Source organism: Microtus ochrogaster, chromosome 8, assembly GCF_000317375.1.
Source record: "Microtus ochrogaster isolate Prairie Vole_2 chromosome 8, MicOch1.0, whole genome shotgun sequence".
Lineage (NCBI taxonomy): Eukaryota > Metazoa > Chordata > Mammalia > Rodentia > Cricetidae > Microtus > Microtus ochrogaster.
The window spans coordinates 64,577,778-64,597,306 of record NC_022015.1 but is presented as its reverse complement, the minus strand read 5'-3'; the positions used below and the strand labels follow the sequence as shown (position 1 = coordinate 64,597,306).

General features: G+C 40.5%; 1 protein-coding gene across 4 annotated transcripts in view; it reads right to left on the bottom strand.

The window, feature by feature from the left end:
- The window catches only part of Pcgf5 (polycomb group ring finger 5), a 45,386-nt gene that overhangs the window by 25,577 nt on the left and 280 nt on the right, over window positions 1-19,529 (bottom strand). For 3 of the 4 annotated variants that reach the window (XM_026781368.1, XM_026781367.1, XM_026781369.1), the window contains exon 2: window positions 17,400-17,687. In XM_026781368.1, the coding sequence (XP_026637169.1) occupies window positions 17,400-17,511 (112 nt within the window). In that variant the 5' untranslated portion in view covers window positions 17,512-17,687. Of the gene's footprint in view, window positions 1-17,399; window positions 17,688-19,250; window positions 19,270-19,529 lie in introns of those variants that run through there. The other variant, XM_005352174.3, reaches the window with a different exon arrangement.

Below are 19,529 nucleotides of genomic sequence, written 5' to 3'. Positions count from 1 at the left end.
AAAAAAATTAAGATAAAGTTAGCCCAATGTAAAATAATACAGAAGTATCTGTCTTGTTCTTCAAGATATCCTGACATTTTGTTTGTTTGTTTGTTTGTTTGTTTGTTTGTTTGATACAGGGCCTCATGGAGCCCAGGCTATGAATTCATTATTCTTGATCCTCCTGCTGCCAGCCCTCAGCCCTCCTGGATTACAGGTAAACACCACCACACCTAGATTCCAAAGGGGTTTTCAAATGTTTGTTCAAAAATCAAAATAATGTCTCAGAGGGCTGACTTGTTAAAACAGAGACAGGATTCCTTTAGACAATTCCTGGTATGTACTCTTTCCCAGAGCCACTGGGTAACTGAAATTTAAGTGGAGAAAGAGACAGATAAGAAACAGGACTAAAGGGTATTTTGGCAAAGCCTAATACTGCTAATATTGACCTGGAGCTCTGATTTTTGTGGTTCAAAAGTCTAATCACATTAATGAATTCAGCAATCCATTTCTGTCTACCAACCTTAACCAAACATAGGCACATAACACGCCCAGAGCAAATCCTCATTAGGCCAGTCAAGACAAAGGGTAAGATGATGTCCTCCAGGGGACATCAGTGCTAATCTAAGTTATCTGATCAAAGGGACATGAGGCTGAAGCAGTCAAAGGTACAGAGTTTTAAAAATAAGGTGTGTGAGCTGCTTGTGGCCAAGGCAGTACCAGTACCTGAACGCTGATGAGGAATACTTATCTAAATTCCAGAACTGGATTGTTCTATATTGTAGTCACTGGTCACAAGCTGTTGCTGAGCACTTGAAATGTGGTTGAGATGTACTGCAACTGTAAATACACACTAGATTTAAAATATTCAATATAAAAATAACCTCAATAATTTTTAGGTTGTTACAAATTGGAATGACAATTATTTTAGATATATTGAGTTAAATATTAAACTTGTTTCTTTTAAATGTGGCTATGAGATATTCTGTTTAACTTTTACTATTTTGTGCAGATGGATGCTTTGTCTGAATGTATGTCTGTGCACATGTGTGCAGTGCCCTCAGAGACCATAAGGCATTAGATACCCTGGAACTGGAGTTACATTTATAGATTTTTTTTTAAAGATTTATTTATTTATTATTTATACAGTGTTCTGGTGCCTACAGGCCAGAAGAGGGCACCAGATCTCATTACAGATAGTTGTGAGCCACCATGTGGTTGCTGGGACTTGAACTCAGGTCCTCTGGAAGAGCAGCCAGCGCTCTTAACCTCTGAGCCATCTCTCCAGCCCTATAGATGGTTTTGAGTCAACTTACTGGTGCTGTCAGTAGAATCTGGATCCCCCTGGAAGAGCAAGCACTCAATGATCTTAAGCACTGAGCCATCTTTTTGGCCCTGTACTCATACTAGATATTATTTAATTACACATGTTGAGTACTTGTTGGGGATGTTTAAGGACTAGATCCAGGGCCTTGTTCATGGCAGGCAAGTGTTCCACCACTCTTCCCCAGCCTTGTTTAAAATGTTAGAGACGGAGTCTCAGTAGCTCAGAGTGTTCTTGAAGTTACTGTATAGCTCAAGCACATTATGAACATGTCTTTCCCCTGCCTAAGTGACCGAGGAGCTGGGATTACAGGCATGAGCCACCATGCCTGTTGTGGATTACAGTTATTTCTACTGAAGAGTACTGGAAATGGACAGAAACTCCCATAAAGAAGTGAGTTTATTTTCCATAGGGACATTTGAGAATACAGTATTTTATTCATGTCTGCAAATGAAAAACAAGATTTCTGTGGGTCTGTTCTAAGGATGGCAGCATTAAGACCAAAATGCAGGCTTTATGACATGAACTGGAACACTTCTAGAGGTTAAAGCTCAGAATTAGCCTTAAAAATTATTAAAATTTTAAAATAAGCTTAAAAAGAAAAATTTAAGATGTAGAGCAAACACTCTTTCTATCCTAGTATTCCTTAATGTTCAAATGATTTGGTGGTGGCTGGATTGCTGTCAACAGCGCTGAGAGATGAATTACTTATCGGCCATTATCCTAAATATGTATATATATTTCAACTTCTATGTATACATGTGTGTATCATAGCTGACAAGCAATTCAATATATCAATTCGGTGGTTCTCAACATTCCTAATGTTGCAACCCTTTAATATACCATTCCTCATAAAATTATTTTCCTTGCTACTTCATAACTGTAATTTTGCTACTGTTATGAACTGCAACATAAATACTTTTGGAGAGGTTTGACAAAGTTGGTACACACTGAATTAGATACATTAATACAATCTAATAATTTGATTTTTCACACAACCTATGCAGCAGTATTTGACCCCATACATGAAGAATATGAGCAGAGGACAAACAGTCTAACACCATGGCAGCACATGGGTGAAATCCAGGATGAGAATCCACAGTTTATTTCATAACCAACGTATATTCACATAACAGATCTCTTGCTGCTAACTCCCACTGATCTATAGAACAGAATGAGACTACCTTATTCATTAATTTGGGAGCTATACATAAGTCACCTTGTAGAATTAGATCTCTTTTAGTATACTACATAAATAAGATGGCCTTTTAAAACAGTTTTTTTTTCTTTAAAAACAAAACTCTAGGAAATATATCTCCCGTCTGGCTTTTATAAAGTGCTAAAAAACCACCATGTTTATATTACACAAATTAGAGCTTGAGGAAATCCAGGCCCAAAGTTCAATGACAATGGAAAAACATGAAATGGTGATACGGTTTCTAATGCTTAAAAACTTTCATCACTAGGAAACTATCTTTGAGTCTTAGTTTATGAACTGAAATCTAGACTAGCAATAAAGCACACTGTAAAGTGCCTTAAAGAAATGCTCAGCTGTTCTGGCTAACTTAACTGACCTCTGAATGATATTTAAAATGTCCCAGTTTCTGATAAGACTATGGAGAGCACCAAGTCTTTGTCATCAGTCACTCTACAGATGTGGATACAACCACACGAAACAGCAGGGGTACAAACAGTTCAGCTCACCACATAACCCAGGTGGAAAAGCACTTCAGTGGCAATGTTAAAACTTGCCGAGTACTAGCCAGATGCCAGGCTCTGGGCTCAAATCTTGGTATGGATTACATTTCGGACTCTGACCATGCTCCTTCAACAAATGAACAATTGGCTAAAGAGGCTGAGAAGGCTTCCCACAGCTTCCTAATCTTGTAGCAGACATGGCATCTGAATTTCCCCTTTTAACATCTAAGCACAATGCAATGTATTTTAGTATTCAGAGTATTTAGTCCCTGACCTCAAAAAGACATCTTATCTTATTGTTGTTGCTGAGTGGTGAATAAACCCAGGGCCCCAAGCATGCTAAGCAAGGACTCTATTCCACACCCTCTTCCATTTGGTATCTTTAATTTATCAGGAGTTCATCATAAACATCATTAAGTAAAAAAAAATCCAAAAACTTACTAACTGAATTATTTACTTCTACCATTCTTTAAGTGTGAACAAGGCCAGGTACACACATTAACAGGGAGACGGCTCCTATGCTTTTGAAGCAGTTCTCTAAATTAAGACGGGTAGCATACAATGGACCACAGTTTTTAAAGAAGTTATCTGCAGGTTCCCTTTTAGACAAATTCAATCACCCTAAGACTCTAACTTAGCAAAACTCTCACACTGGGATGGCCAAAAGAGAACTGGGAAACACTGGTTAAATGACACATGGTGGGCAGAAGTTGGTCACAAACATCTTCCTTTACAGAATCTGTTGGAGCCCCCACTCTAGGATGTGGCTCTCTGCTACACTATCATCACAAGTACTTTATCAATCCCAAGAATAAATTACTGTCACAGGACATAATCAAATAGTATGTGAGTTAGGTGCACGTAGGGAAGCCAAAGTACACAGCATGGTCATTCCAGACGACACTGCCACAGATGCTCATACCTGAACCCCACTCACTCCTGCCATTAGGCAGATGATTTATTCTGCACCTGAATGTAAGAGAGTTTTAAAAAGGTATCTACCTTACTCAGTTGTTATGGGGACCTAATGTAATTACTGTTTTATACATTTTACGGTAGAGTGTAAGCTCTTGGTAAATGTGAGCTCTTTCGGCAAATTAGATTACTGGGTGAGCCTATAGTCAGAACATGGAGAATCAACATAAAATATTGAATACCATCAGACCATAACTGATTTGATATATCTACCTTAACAGACAGGGGTTCTACTGGAATTGGAATGCCCATCACTTTGTGGTTAATATCCTGTACCCATTTCTACTCTGAGGACACTCTGGAACTCTGATATGAAGTTTAAGACACGTTGATTGCTTCACCTGGATGAAAAATATCTTCTCATGTAGGACACTTCTTTTTTCTGGGGCAAGGTGGGGTAGAGTAGGTTCTTGTCCAAGACCAACTAACACAATTTCATGTTCAGTATGCTCCAGTAGTGCCCTGGGCTAGAGTTAATTCACAGTCACTTCTCAATCATTTTGAAGAAACCCACTTTGATGCACTATTGAACTCTGATTTTACAGCTGAATTATCTAAGAACTACCTCACTTCCTTATTTTCATGGTTTTGAGGGACATCTGCACAACAGGTACAAGATCTTGGATGCACAACTTACCCACATTTCTTCTCTATCACAGAGTCCAAGTTTCCCAGCTTTAATAACACAAAGTAATTCAGATTTCTCTTCCTGAGCACTAATTCTGACATTACTAACTGTAAAATAATAATCAGCTTTTCTCTCGTATTTTTAGCATTGCCACCCATTAGTAACACTTTACTTATTAAACTGTCCAAGGCTTGATTTTTGTTGAAAGCATCTAGCTGTATTGGTCTTATCTACCAACTTGAAATCATTTTCCCTCCTTTGAGTATATCACCTTATGTGCAATTCTTTAAAAAGAACAAAAACCAACCAAAACCAGAGAAGCAAAACAGAGTCTCCTTATGCAGTTCCGGCTGGCAGGGAGCTGGTCTCTAACTCAGAGACCTGCGGCTGGGGTTAAAGGCACATACAACCATGTCTGGCTTGTGCCATTCTTTTTCTTTCTTTCCTTCTTCTTTTTCTTTTTCGAGTGCTGGAGGTCAAGTCTCCCACTACTGAACTAGAACCTTCACCTTACAGGTCACTGTGGGCAACATTTTGTATTGAGGACTTTATCTGCTAATAGGTTGTAAGTAGGCTATGATTATAGGCAGTAGAGTTATGTTTCTTGCTTTTCCTAACACATATTCCTACATGTGTAACTAACACTAATTTTAAAGTTCCCCAACAGTTTCAATTTGCTTCCATGAACTTTTTAGTTTTACTAATGTAAGGAACTAATCCACATCTTTATTATGCCTATGCTATTACTTATAGCTTGCCTCAAAACACACAATGATAACAACAGCATGGTATATATCAGAATAGCATTTTGTTTGTTTTCCCTCCCTACTTTCCTAGAATGCCTTTTCCACTGGGACAAAGAAATAGGCAGTAAGAGAAAGGTTCTGAACAGATTCAGGAGAGACTATGCTTTATGCACGATGTGGGAAACCTTACACTGAGTAGGAAGGGCATCCTTCTGAGCTTTGGAAGGCAGACAGAGGGACTGCACGTGGGAAGAGTCAGGCAGAGTTCCTGGATGCTGCAGTGTCACAATCAAAATTGTACACACACACACACACACACACACACACACACACACACACACACACACACACTGACTCCTCTACCTCTCTGCTATGGTTTGGATGAGGTCTGCTTTCTAAGAGTCTGTGTGCTGGAAGCTTGGCCCCTAATGTTACGATGCAGAAGGTGATGCACCCTTTAAAGATGGGGTCCAGAGCAAGGTCTCTGCACTCTGGAGGTACTGCTTTTGAAAGGAAGGTAGCTCAAGCCATTACACCAGAGAGCTGATAAAACAAGTGCTAGCCTGGTCCCTCCTCCCTCCCTCTGCTTCCTAATTTGAGATTTGACTTTTTGTTCCTGCAAATGCTTCGACCACAGTGTGATGCCACCTGCAGCAATCATCAGAGTCCACACTAAATAGACTCCTAGATTTTAAACTCCGAATCTCTCAAATTGTGAGCTAAACAAACTTCCTTTCTACCTTAGGTGTTTCATTATAATAAAACACTGACTAACTAGCTCAATTAAGCCAGAATCTTGATTATATTTAAATCCTACATATTCTGACTGTACAAGATTATAGCTGGGCATTGTGGAAGAAAACCATGAAACCATGTTGATGAATCTCTCATCCTCAACTTATGACCATGAACCTAACGAAGTAGGGTTTTCATCTGCCAGGCAGTTGCACGCCATGCTTACCAAGTTCACTACACTCCTTGCCAGTGTGTCTCCCCAGACCCTTTTGAATCCTTCTCCCTCTCCACCAAATAATTCACATCCCATTTTACTGAAAAAGCAAAAGCAATAACAGGACCAAAGGGAACTTGTACCAACACACAGTCTTCCACTAGCAGCTCTGTTGTACCCTGACCTGCTTCCAGAACATGCGTGGCGTGCCTCTAACTTCAGCCCTGTCACTGCACATGTAAATTCCTCCTAAGGATTCTTACTAGTACACAGGCATGCCACTTCCTTAGGGTAAAATATACTTTTGTTAACTGTACACCTTGCCAGCTATCTCCCCTTTGCTACGTTCTCCTTCACAACAAAACCAGCAATTGATACCTATATACACACTCTCAAAACTTATTTTTTCTATCTCGTCTAAACCTTTATTAAGGTTAAGCACAGAGCTTGGATTTATCTCAGTTGTAGATTTTGTGCCTAACATTTGTGAGGCCTCAACTTTAATTTCCATTCTCACAAAAGAAAAAAAGGTTAAATTTGTCATTCAGTACAATGGTCAAACTAGGAAATTAAAAGTTTGCTGTCTTCCCAAATGTACTCGTATTTTCTCTTCTTCCATCCACTGAAACTGCTTTTAAGAGGATCCTTACAGCCAAATCTTACTAACTTACCCAGCCCATGCAACTCAGCTAATTTCCTGTTCCTAACACTCAGAGTCCTCCTACCTCTTGGCTCCTATTTACTTCCTCCTGGGTTAAGCCCCCTTTGGTACTCTACTCTGTAATCCATATTCACTTCCTTCAAGGTTTCATTGTTTAAGTATGTTCTATATACTGATGGTCTTCATCAACAAGTCAACAAGCATGGATTGGGCTGGAGAGGTGGCTCAGAGGTTAAGAGAACTGACTGCTGTTCCGGAGGTCCTGAGTTCAATTCCCAGCAACCACATGATGGTTTACACCCATCTATAATGAGATCTGGAGCCCAGAATACTATATATATATATAAAATTAAAAAAAATTTGCTCTTGACATGTTGTTAAAACAAACAAACAAACAAACATGGATCTACCTTCAGAGCATATTCAGAACCTGACATTTACCAGTATCACCACCATGGTGCAAGCCATCACAATCTTTTTCCTGAAATACTGCAGTAAGATCCTGACATTTCTATTTTCAATAGAGTAATCTAGGTGATTCTTTTAACTATAAACCAGTTTGTATATTATTCCTTCACTCAAAACAATTCATGAAATGGGCCTTCATTTCCCTCAGAAGAAACAACACAAAAGTCACCCAAATCCTTAAATGTGCAGAACCTATGGCCCACGCCTACCCCCACCTCATCTCTGAACTTTCATCCGCTCGCTGAAGTCTAGCTGTACTGACACTTTAACACGCCACACTCATACCTTCAAGTCGTTGATCTTGGTACTCCCTCTGCCTGGAACTTCTTTCTCTCTGATATCTCACAGACTAGCTTCTTTATCACAAGTTCAAAGATCACTTAATGAAGTCTTAATGAAGCTTTTCCTAGATACAGACTTTTATAAATTGTATTACCTTTTTGATAGTTCAATTTCCCTTGCCCTGTTTGACCTTCCCTTTGTCTATAGCATATAGTGATAGCCTTCTAACATGCACTGTGATTTACTTATTGTATACTCTACCGCCAAGTACCTGAACCAGATCTGAACAAGAACAGGCTCAATAAATATGTGCAGACAAAAGGAAGCCGTATGGGTCAGGACAGTGAAGGGAGCCCAGATTCCAGGCCTACAACTGTATCACTGTAGTCAAGTCAGAAAGAAGCTTATACCATCAAATGAAGAAGGGATTCAGAGTTTCCAGCAACAAACAAAATGCACTCCTTCTGCCATAACTAATATTGAACAAGAATCATTCTCTCAGTCAGCAGTATTCTAAGGAAGTTTGGTTTATGTACTTAACTTTTTTTATACCACAGTGTGTTAAAAATCAGTATGTATAAAACAAAGCAATTGTGAAGATTCTTCAAAGTATCCAACAGAAATAATTTTTCTACAATGTTAGACTACAGCTGTTCAGTTACATTCAGCCTTTGTGTTGGGTTCTCAATTAATATTGTTTATTTACCATTATCTCTAGCACTGACGACTTTCTGTCACATACTTGAACCTCAGTCCAACACTGCTATCAGTTCTATCATTCTGGCCCATGTTTACTATCAGACATCAATATACAAGACAATTTCACTTTTTAGATTTTTGTTATTCCTTAGTTTATCTGTGTCTCCTACAATGATGCTTTGCTCAGCAGTTTATTCCTCGCTATCTCACAGCTTCAAAATAAAAAAGATCCATAAGCTTAACATAACTCATATTTAACATCAAAATTAACAGCTAATATCTAGACTGCTTAAAACAGTAACTATTCTCACTTCTAACAACCATCAAAATGAACACCGTAATCACTTTTATTAATGAGTGCCAAGATGTTACCTAAAGCTTTAACACCAGTATGATGTCTTCATTCCTATGCATTCATACAACCTATGACATTGTATGTGCATCTACCAGTAATGTAATTTCAAAGTGGATATTTTGTTTTTCTAAATAAAAACGGATTTCACTCCCAAATTAAAAACTGTATTAAAAAACATCAGCACTTTCATCAAAAATAATGTCTTTTTTTCATTAGGACTTTCAATTAAGAACTAATAGTAGATTCATACCCTTTGAGATTACCTAGTAATACCTCATGAAATCATATTTTTCTCTCATATGTAATTAATGTTACTTAATAAAATATTAAGAATAGAGATAAGTGGACAAAGAAAGAAGGAAGTTAGGGGAATGTCATAATGAATCTGCAATGTACCTAGGTCAGACAGCAGACCTGAGGACCCAGCTCTGTTATTTACTGGGTGTTTCTTATTTCTCAGGCCTCTTACCTGTGAGAAGAATCCGAAACTTCCCTGAAGCCTTCCTGTAGCACATGCCTTCCTAGTCTTTGGTCTCTGATGAACAGCAACAATCAAGAAAGGCTTTTCTCTGCTTCACTTCCCTAAAGCATGTCACACACAGAACCCTGTCTGTTGTCTGTCTACCCTATCAGAACATAGGTTCTAGGAGGTCATAGGTTGGGCTTGTCATAATTGTTTCTGTTTCCTGTGGTAAGAATAACGCCTGGCACATGTAAGTGCCAATGAACACCTGCTGAGTGATCAACACCGTCCAGCTAGAAGGGGTCTTGGTTAGATGAAATAAGACAATGAAAAGAAAGCTGAACTCCCCGTGATAAACATTCAATAAACAACAGCTACGACTTTATTAGCATTTATTTTAATCACGGTATGATTAAACTGTAAACTGTCTAATTAAGAAATGCTAGAATGACAATGCTCTGGTCCAAAGTGAAGCCCGTGAGCCTCTAGTATAACCAGACTCACCTAGAGGGGTTGTTAGTACAGATTTCTGCCTTATCCCCAGAGATTCTGATTCCACAGGTCTAGAGTGAAGTCCAAGAATTTGCACTGCTAATGAGTTCCCAGGTGACACTGTTGCTCATGGTTGCCGAACGCCTGGAGACTACACTTGAAAAAGCAAGACTGTGGGGTGTAAGGTTTTAGCTTAAATATCAGCCCTACACCTTAACTGAGTAGTCATATGGTTATGATATTCAAAAACAATAAGTAGGGGCTGGAGAGACGGCTCATCACTTATGAGTGTGTGATACTCTTACACAGTTACAGAGGACCTGAGTCTGGTTAGCGACTTTCATGCTGGGCAGCTCACAATCATCTGCAACTCCAGCTCCATGGGACCTGATACCGTCCTATGGCTTCTGTGGGTATCTACACTCGTGTGCGAAAACCCAGACACATGTATAAAATTAAAAAAGTAAATCTTTAAAACAAAAATCAATGACTAATTAAAATTTGCCATCATGATTAAACTACTCTGGCATTCTCTTATACTTTCTCTGTGTCTCTGTGTGTGTGTATGTCTGTGTGTGTGTGTGTGTGCGTGAGTGTGTGTGTGTGTGTGAGGCATTTAACTCAGGCTTGGTGTCAGGCACCTTAACCTGTTAAGTTGATTCTTCCATTATTAATGTGATATAAAAATCACCAAGTTCTTCATAGCTACATCAACTGCATCTTTTAGTGAGCCCGCCTTCTGTGGGTAAGCTAAAAATTAATACAACAGTGTTTTGTTGCAAGGGATTGCTGCCATAAATTCTGAAAAGACAGAAAGAAGAAATTATGTTCCACAGATTTTTTTTTTTGTACCACAGAATTTCATGCCTATGAACACATTTTCTCTCCAAGGGAAGAACTAGAAGATTCCTACAGGAACCTTGGTCTAGAAAGGGTTAAGAACAAACACACACTACATTTATCACATCTGAGCTTTTAGAATGAAGCACCTTCATCCTTAATTTAAGTGACAAGTCTTTTATTTTAAGTTGACAATGTACACAATCATTAGTATATACATCCTAGGCAATTTCCACACATTTCTTGAGCCATGGTCTAAGACCATCAGACATTAGTTCCTACTCTAGAGTACATCTCTTTCTCTAATACTCACAGAGGCCTGCCTCAGGTGGTTGTAGGATAGTTTTTTTTAAAACTCATAACTCTTAACCAATATTGTGTGCGTGTCTTTCAAGTTAGCTAGCACTGCATTTGAATCACTGAAAGGAGAAACGTAGTGATCAATCACTAACTGTGCATTTAAGCTCATATTACACACTCACCAGATATGAAGTAGACACTTAGCCTCCATCTGTGTAGAAGGAGAGAGGCATGTATTAGATAGAACTCAGAGGAACCGAGTCTTTAATTAAGGGATTGATAACTACCGGCAGAGAACAGAGCAAAGGAAGTTCATACAAGGAAGTAGGTACCTGAACCAAGTGTCTCCCCTGTGTGTGTGATGTAGTAGAGAAGGAGAGGCAGGGGGAAACAAAACACAGGCAAATAGCTTTAATTCATTCAGGAGGCAGAAGCACAGCACTGAGACATTTTTTGGTCAAGATGAAAAGTAAGTGACAGACATCACGTCTTTAAATAGCCACCCTGATATCGGTTAAGAACATGCTCCAGTGGTCTGTGAGATGGAAGGAGGACTTAAATGACAACAGTAGCAGGGGTGCAACTAAACAGACTGGGATTCTGTGACAGCTTTGTTAAGGGTACAGAGAAGAGAACCCACCAACAGCAGTCTAATTGGATCAAAGGCCCACTCAATGGGGGGGGGACCATGCCTGGTCCTGAACATCTACCTACTCAGCTTCCTGGAAATAGTGGCTCAGGGTCACTGGAAAAGAATCTACTACAGCTATTTTGCTACATCAGTATAATTTCTTACTGCATTCTAAATGTTATCCTTAGACCCACAGATAAGTGTAGTTATCAGCCCTCATCAAAGAAGTCTGTCCTTATACCATGCAGTGATATTTTGTTTGTGTTTTAACAAAGCTTTCCCGAAGATCAGAGTGCAGAGTTAGGTCACTAGAGGCTCACGCTTTTAATCCCAAGACTTGGGAGGTGAAGACAGGAAGGAATATGGCTGGGTGGGGAGAGGAATATAAGACAGGAGGAGACAGTTTCAGAGAATACAGTCTGAGGACAGAATCGCCCTTTCGGTCTGAGGATTGGTAGAGGTAAAAGGTCTCTCTAGTGGCTGATTGCATTGCTTCTCTGATCTCTCTGTTTTCACCACCTAATATCTGGCTCTGGGTTTTTATTAAGAACAATTAGAATTTGTGCTACAATACCAAATGGAGATTATCACAGAAAGCCACAAATGGACACAATGCAGAGATCACTGGATCATGGGGAATACAGAGCTATCATAGCTTCTGTGTCTGTGTCTCAGGGAACATTACAGAAGGGTTGGAAAGACTGTAAGAGCCAGAATACAGGGATTCTGCTGTGAAGCAATCTCTCTAGAAATGGCTACATAAAGAAGACAGAAAAAATGACAATATCAATGGACGTATCAAAGTGGAATGGGAAAAATTTCAATGTGTTCCCAGTACTAGACAAAGAACTACAGCAACTAATGAATCAGCCTCTCCTAGAGATGAGCCCTCTTATAGGTTGTCCAATACAGAGTGGTCATCCCTCAAACCATAGACATGGAAACAATAAAAACAGACTCAGCAGGCTGCATTTACTTGTGCATACATATGTGTGTATATGTATATATGTAGCAATAATCAAAGAAAAGAGGTGCTATCAACTGGAGAGTAGAGGGGACATGGAAGGGGTTAAAGGAAGGGTACCTGGCAGCAACTGCAATACCTGGAGGGAGAAAAGGGAAGGAGAAAATGATGTAGTTCTATTTCAATTAAAAATATATATTTTTAAAAAACTGAGAATGAAGTCTAGTGTGGCGGCACACACCTTTTATTCCAGTACTCAGGAGGCAAAGGCAGGCAGATCTCTGTTTAAGGTCAGTCTTGTCTACGGAACTAGTGCTAGAACAGCCAAGGTTCCACAAAGAAACTGCCTTTAAAAAAATCAAACCCCAAACAAAACAAAAACCTCTACCCCCACCAGCAAGGGTGGGGGGGGCGGGGATATGAGAAAGGAGAGAGGTAAAATATAGGTGGACAGTAAGTTGAGGAGGCTGAGGTATTTGCCCAGTCAAAGCACCACAGAGAAGAACCCTCTGGTCCCCTGCTGCAGCAGGCCCCAGGGCATCTGGCCCTCCCTGGAAAGGCCTAATGCTGCAGGGATGTCAGAATTCTCTAAGTCCACTCTGCTCTAATATCTTGGCCACACTTGTGATTCCATCATGTCCATTATCTTCACTGTGCTTATTCCACACCGTTTTTTTGTTTGTTTGTTTCATTTTTCTGTTTTTTGTTTTTTAAACTCCCTCACTCTTCTCCAACTTGACTGGCTAGCCCCGGGGTGGGGGTGCAGACCCCACGTCTGGCTTTGCTCACCAGCCTACTTCACGCAGGTATTTCTCACTTGACTGACAGCAAGGAAAAGTGCTCACTTACTTTTACTAACTTCTCATTCCACTGCAGACTTGTGCAGACACTCTTCATAGGAAGTTAAGTCAACACCTAAAACTACACGGTATCACTGTGTCCCTTCATCTTTCTCAATTCCTGCCTTTCCCACTTCTCTGTTTTACTCAGTTTTATAGCCATTCCAAATCACTGTACAACTGTATCGTCCTACATTACCATATGTGAACAACCCTGACAGAAGACCCAGACCCAGAATATGACCGTCCATCAAAAGACCCCATGGAAGTCTAGCGATGCTGCTCAATGACATTACTTATGCTAGCAACATAAATAAGGAATGCTTTGCAAGTGGGATTATTTCCTCTAAAGGTTCAATATAAAAATATACAGGGCACAGAAACAGGACACAGTCATTAATAAGTTCCAAGCTATGTGCTATAGTATCCCCAGATCTCTGTCAGGCACCAGGCTGAATACCCGACTCCACCATTTTCTTCAGGATTCCTGTGGATGATAAAGTCCACATTCTTGTTACCACCGTATTCTCATCAAAATTCTACCACTTCAACTCTCAGTGAAGGTGCCAGGCCCTCACTGTTTATACCGGAATGATCTGTATGGCTTGTTATTTACCTCTGTAAGCTTTCAACTACTATTTCAACAAGCTATTGCCAAGGCGACTGGCTGCTCTCCACAAACTGACAGTAAGGGCCTATTGCTGAAGACAACACTTACATACTTCACTGAACACAGGAAGCCAAGCCTGGGGCAAACCAAACACTCTTTTTCTGCTAAAGGAACACAGCAATAAAATAACTCCAAATGATGTTCTTTTATACCAATCGATCAGTACCTCAATCGCCATCACCAACAAAGCTTCTTCTTGCAGTAGATGGGAACAGAGACCCACAACTGGACAGTGTGCATGGGGTAAGAAATTTCGAAACACTCAATCCTAAAGGGGATGTCTTCATCAATCCCTCCCCCCACAGCTCAGAGACCTATGTGAAAAGACTGGAAAAGCCAGAGATGACAGAGGACTCTATGGAAATTGTCCCCAGACACAACAGGACTGAGACACACATGAACTCAGGGATTGCTGAGAACATGCAGAGGACTGATACACATATGAACTCACAGAGACTGTGAGACCTGTATAGGTTCATGTCAGATGAGGCCCTCACAGAGAGGGGGAAGTGGACACAAGTTCCCAGCCCTAACCAAGAAGCTATCTGCAATAGATCCCACTGGCTATATTATCCGCACTTCAGAGTAGGCCTCATGCCCAGGAGTAACAACAGATGGTCAACACAAAATAAACTCCATGGTATTTTTGTAGACTTTCTGTCACATTGGCGTGGGAAGTCCTTCTGTATATGCATTGCTTTTATTGGTTAATAAAGGAGCTGTTTTTGGCCAATGGCTTAACAAAATACAGCCAGACTGGAAGAGATACACATATATGTGTATATATAGAGAGAGTAGGCAGAGTCAGTGAAACACCATGTAGCTGCCAGAGGGGAAAGACGCAAGATGCCAGCTGGAGTCTTGTGGTAAAATATAAAATAATAAAAATGAGTTAACCAAAGATGTAAGAGCTAGCAATACACTAAAGTAATTGGCCAAGCAGTGATTTAAATAATATAGTTTTTGTGTGATTGTATTTCGGTTCTGAGAGGCCAGGAACAAACAAGCAGTCTCCTACAACATCTCATATTGCTCTGTTTGCACTTTTCATCTTACTGGTCTTTTACTTGTATATTTTGGTTTCCAAGTTTGCATTTTTGTAGGTTATCTTGTGTGTGTGTGTGTGTGTGTGTGTGTGTGTGCATGCAAATGTGCATACACGGGTGAGTTTCTTGGGGGTTTTTTGTGGCTTATTTTTTAAAAAGAGAAAGCAAGAGCATGGAGCTGGATGGGTAGGTAGGTAAGGGGAAAAGTTCGGGAGGGGGACATGTACTCAGACTGACTACACTGTATAAAAAATTTTAAATAAAGAATGGCAAAAAAGGAAAATGTCAGCAAATCTTTTTATGGAAAATATTTCTTTATAATGTATTTTAACAGTGTATGCTCCAATGTTAAAATAAATGTTAAAATGCTATTTCAAGCATCTAACTAGAAGTTCATGGTTGATCAGGAAAAGATTTTAAAAATAATTTTTGCTTATAACTAGTTATGTATACTTCTACAATCTTTTGGTTTTCTTCAAAAAAGAGACTAATTTGGGATTTTTTTTCAAAATTTGTTTCAGGGACATAAAATTTGTAGAAGACAGAAATTGGGAGATTTGTGCTTTTATCTTATCTCTCATAGTTGGCCATTTTTGCTAGAGAGATCCAAATACAAAAACAACGCACAAATGTTAGGGCTGGTGAAACAAAACAGATTGTGAGCCATATTCAGGTACGTACAGATACAACAGGAAATAAATGTGCCCGACAGCCCATGCCAATGTGCATGCCTTAACTGGCTCTTCTCCCCAAACATCCACAGTTCAACCACTCTTTACCACCCCATCCCAAATCTTACTATCTTGGTTTGAAGTCTGTCTTACAGGCGGCGCTGTGTGCACCTGTGCATGTGGAACCCTAACGGATATGGTGTTCCTTGAACCTGTCAAACACACTCTCTGAACTTATTTGTTATTCCCTCTTCTAGACGGTTCTTCCCATATTCCTAGAGGTAGCTCAATCCCCTAAAGTTTCTGTTAAAATGGCACAGAGAGGTGACACTGCATCGTATAAAATCACCCTACCCTTATCTACAATCTGTTCCCTTTCATGCCATTCACCGTCAAATATTTTACAACTCATTATTATAAGTTTCCCTCCCTAGGATGTAAATTCCTTGATCAGAGATTTTATTTTGAGCACTCTTGTATCATCTGTATTTAGAACTGTACCTGACATATAGTAGATAATCAATAAATGTTTTCAATAACAATTAATTATTAACTTTTCAAATTAAATACAAGACAAGGGCCAATTAACCACAGAAGGCATTTCATAGTTAACTGCTAATTGAATGGCATGAGCCAATTACTATCCCAGAGGAATATCCATCAAAACCATGACAGCTTTTCCACAGTATATGTGACCAGACCTGATCGCAAGACCCCACAGGTATCAGTATGTTCAAGCAGCATTCAACAAAATTCTGTTTTTAAAATTAAATTATGATTAAATTATATGGAACATAAAATATATCATTTTACTTTCCAGGTGATTGTATCCGGCTCATCTGTTTGAAACCGTGAGTATGAATTCTATCTGCTCAGCAGGGGAGAGGAGCTCAAAGGAAGCTTTGACAAAAGGTGGTGCTGCTACCTGAGAAACTGACAAGGCTTTGGGGTTGAATCCGGGTCCACCACAGTGGAAGCTGTGCAACGTACTTTTCACGTACATAAAACGTGGAGACTCCGAATACTCTCTCCCCTATACCTTCTGCAAACCGCTTCAAGATACCAGAAAAGCTGTAATGATTTAGATGCATACAGCATGGAGTTTACAACGTCTGACCAACAGTAAAGCAAATCTACTGGAATTAGAAATTAGTCACTGAAATAAAATCGTACTAGCAGAAAGCACAGACGCGTAGACTCATACAAGTGATTATAAAAATGTCTCCTTCCCTCTGATAAGGCAGGAGACAATGAAGTCTTAAAAACTCTTCAGCTATGGTGATACTTCAACAGTCTCAAACTTGACAAGTTTCAGAATTAACAAGTCAACTCCCTAAAAGACAGGTGCTGTGCACAGGACCCCTCAGGAAGTGGGTCTGTGGACAAGCAGCATTCCTACTAGCTTCTCAGGAAATGCTGACAATGGTATGACCATACACAAGCTCTAACTCCTTCAGGGTCATTTAAAAAGACCTGAACTAGTTCACTTTTTGCAAATTCATAGTCACTTAAAGCCCTTTTAGAACATTTTATAGTCTGTTAGGATTCAACTGAAAGGAAAACATGCTCATGACATCCCGACAAAGATTCTGAAAGTTAACTTGGAAATAATTCTGAGACTGCTTTGTAAAACTTAAAATCCAGACAAAAACAAAACACAGCAGTTTTAAAGGAACAAACAGAAATAAATTTCGATGAGCAGATGACACAAATACGTACATGTATGGAGGCATTCTGTCACTGTTGTGGGCTTGATCAGATAGCCTTTACAGATATAGCAGGTGATGTAAGGATTGAAATCTTTCACCAAGTGTTTCCTTTGGGTAGCCATTCGTGGTTTGCCGGCCTTAGCAGTTCAGGCAAAGAGGGGCACTAAGTGGATGCAAAGCTGGTCCAGTAGCTTGTAGGCGCAATGTTCTTGTAGGCGTCCTGAGGCATGAGCATGAACACCCAGCCTGCGCAGGGTCACTGACCATCACTCCTCCTGGCAGGGCTGCCTTTTCATATCTGTTTCCAAAACCATAGAGAGAAGGCATCAAATTCCTTGGACTATGTTTAACATCAGGGTCAGTAAGTTTGCAGGGTCTAAATTTGGAGAGCAGAACACAACCTTTATTGTACTATTAACCTGTAAATCTATTATAAGTTAACTGAGAGTAACAAACTCACCCAGTTCTGAAGCTCAACTATCACCTCCACTCACAGCACCAAAAGCTACTGAGTCCAGTTAACAGCACTCCTCAACAGTACTGCATTTTACTGTCTCCCAGGAGCTTCTACCAATGCAAGGCACAAAGACTCAAACTGAAAGCACTGACCCACCTACCAAAACTCTACTTGGCACTCGCCAACTAGTGAACAGTCAAATCAAGTTGATGTCCATCCCAAATAGATGCCCTCCGGCCAGCCCACCTTCTATTCTGCTACCAGCTCTGCTCTATCCATTACATTTAGAGCGCTTCCTCTAACAGATAAGTCTGCTTTTTAGCCTGTCCCATGAGAGGTAACCACACTTCTGGTTGACGGCACCCTTGCCTTCAACCCTTCAGGTAGACTGACACGATCACTCCTCTCCATCATGGGCTCTGTAGGCATGTAGCGTCCATGCAACATGACTTTCCTTTCGACAGCTGCATCCTACTTAGCCCGAGACTTCCACTCGAATGCTGTCCAGCGTAATCTCTAAGGCTTACTTCTCCCCGGTTACACTTTTCTTTCATCTTGATTTACAACTATCATTCATTCATCCATTCATTCATTCATTTTGTTTTCCCCAGGATTGATTTTCATATGGCCCAGGGTGGCCTAGAACCCTGATGGGATGACCTCGAACTTCTGACCCTCCTGGCTCAAAGACTTCAGAGCGCTGACAGTACAGGTGTTGGCCACTCCCAGATTTCCGCTGTGACAGGGAGCAAACTCAGGCAAGGTGCATGCTAGGCTACCAATACTTATTCTTTATCTCTATCAGAAAGTGTCAATAGAAACCAGTCACCCTTAATAGATATATAACCTAGGGAATGCACTTTCTTTAAATCTCAAGGGGCTGTTTATTTTGTTGCTTTTAATTGTAAAATAACGCTAAGAGCTCCAGCTACTTAGAATGGCGTTTTACAGTGAGAGTAAATAGTGAGAAACTGAAGATACGACATTAATTTTTCTTGCAACTTTACGTTACTTAGGCTATTTTAAAAAGTTTTCCAAGTTCCTTACAAGAAAGATGCCCTTAGAAAATAACGCCAATGAAGATGCTGATTTCACTAAGTTCATTTTCCGGACGGGAACTTTTCTCCTATCTTGGCTGTTAGCTCATAAGCAAGGATAAAATAACTGGAAAGGTCTAGAAGGAATCATTCCACCAGCACACACCCACTGTGAACGTCCAAGACAGAGACTCTGAGCGTCTATCCCTTTGGGGAAATGGTGTTAAGGATTTGACAGAAGGTATAATTTAATTAATTGCAATCTCAGGATTCTGGCCTTAGCCCTTCGTGACCTTCAGGAAAGCATTAACATCCTAGCCTGGGTCTCCGCTCCTTCTCTCTGCTTGCCCTTACTCCCAAGACTTACTGGTGCGCTCCGCTCGCAGCAAACCTGTGGGAAACGCAGTCCCTCCGGATCCCAAGCCCAGAGCCCTGTCACCCAGACGCCGAAAGGAAGCGAGGGCTTGCGGTGTCGCACAGGCGGCCCAAGGCAACTTTTCCGTGTCGGGAGGCGCGGGTCCCGGAGGTTCAAGCCCTCCCGCCGCTTAGCAGGTGCTCCGCCGGGGCGCCGGGGCCACTCGCGCCGACACCGCGGGACAGGACAAGTTGCCGCGGGCCGGCCGGGCCGCCCCCGAGCGCAGAGCTC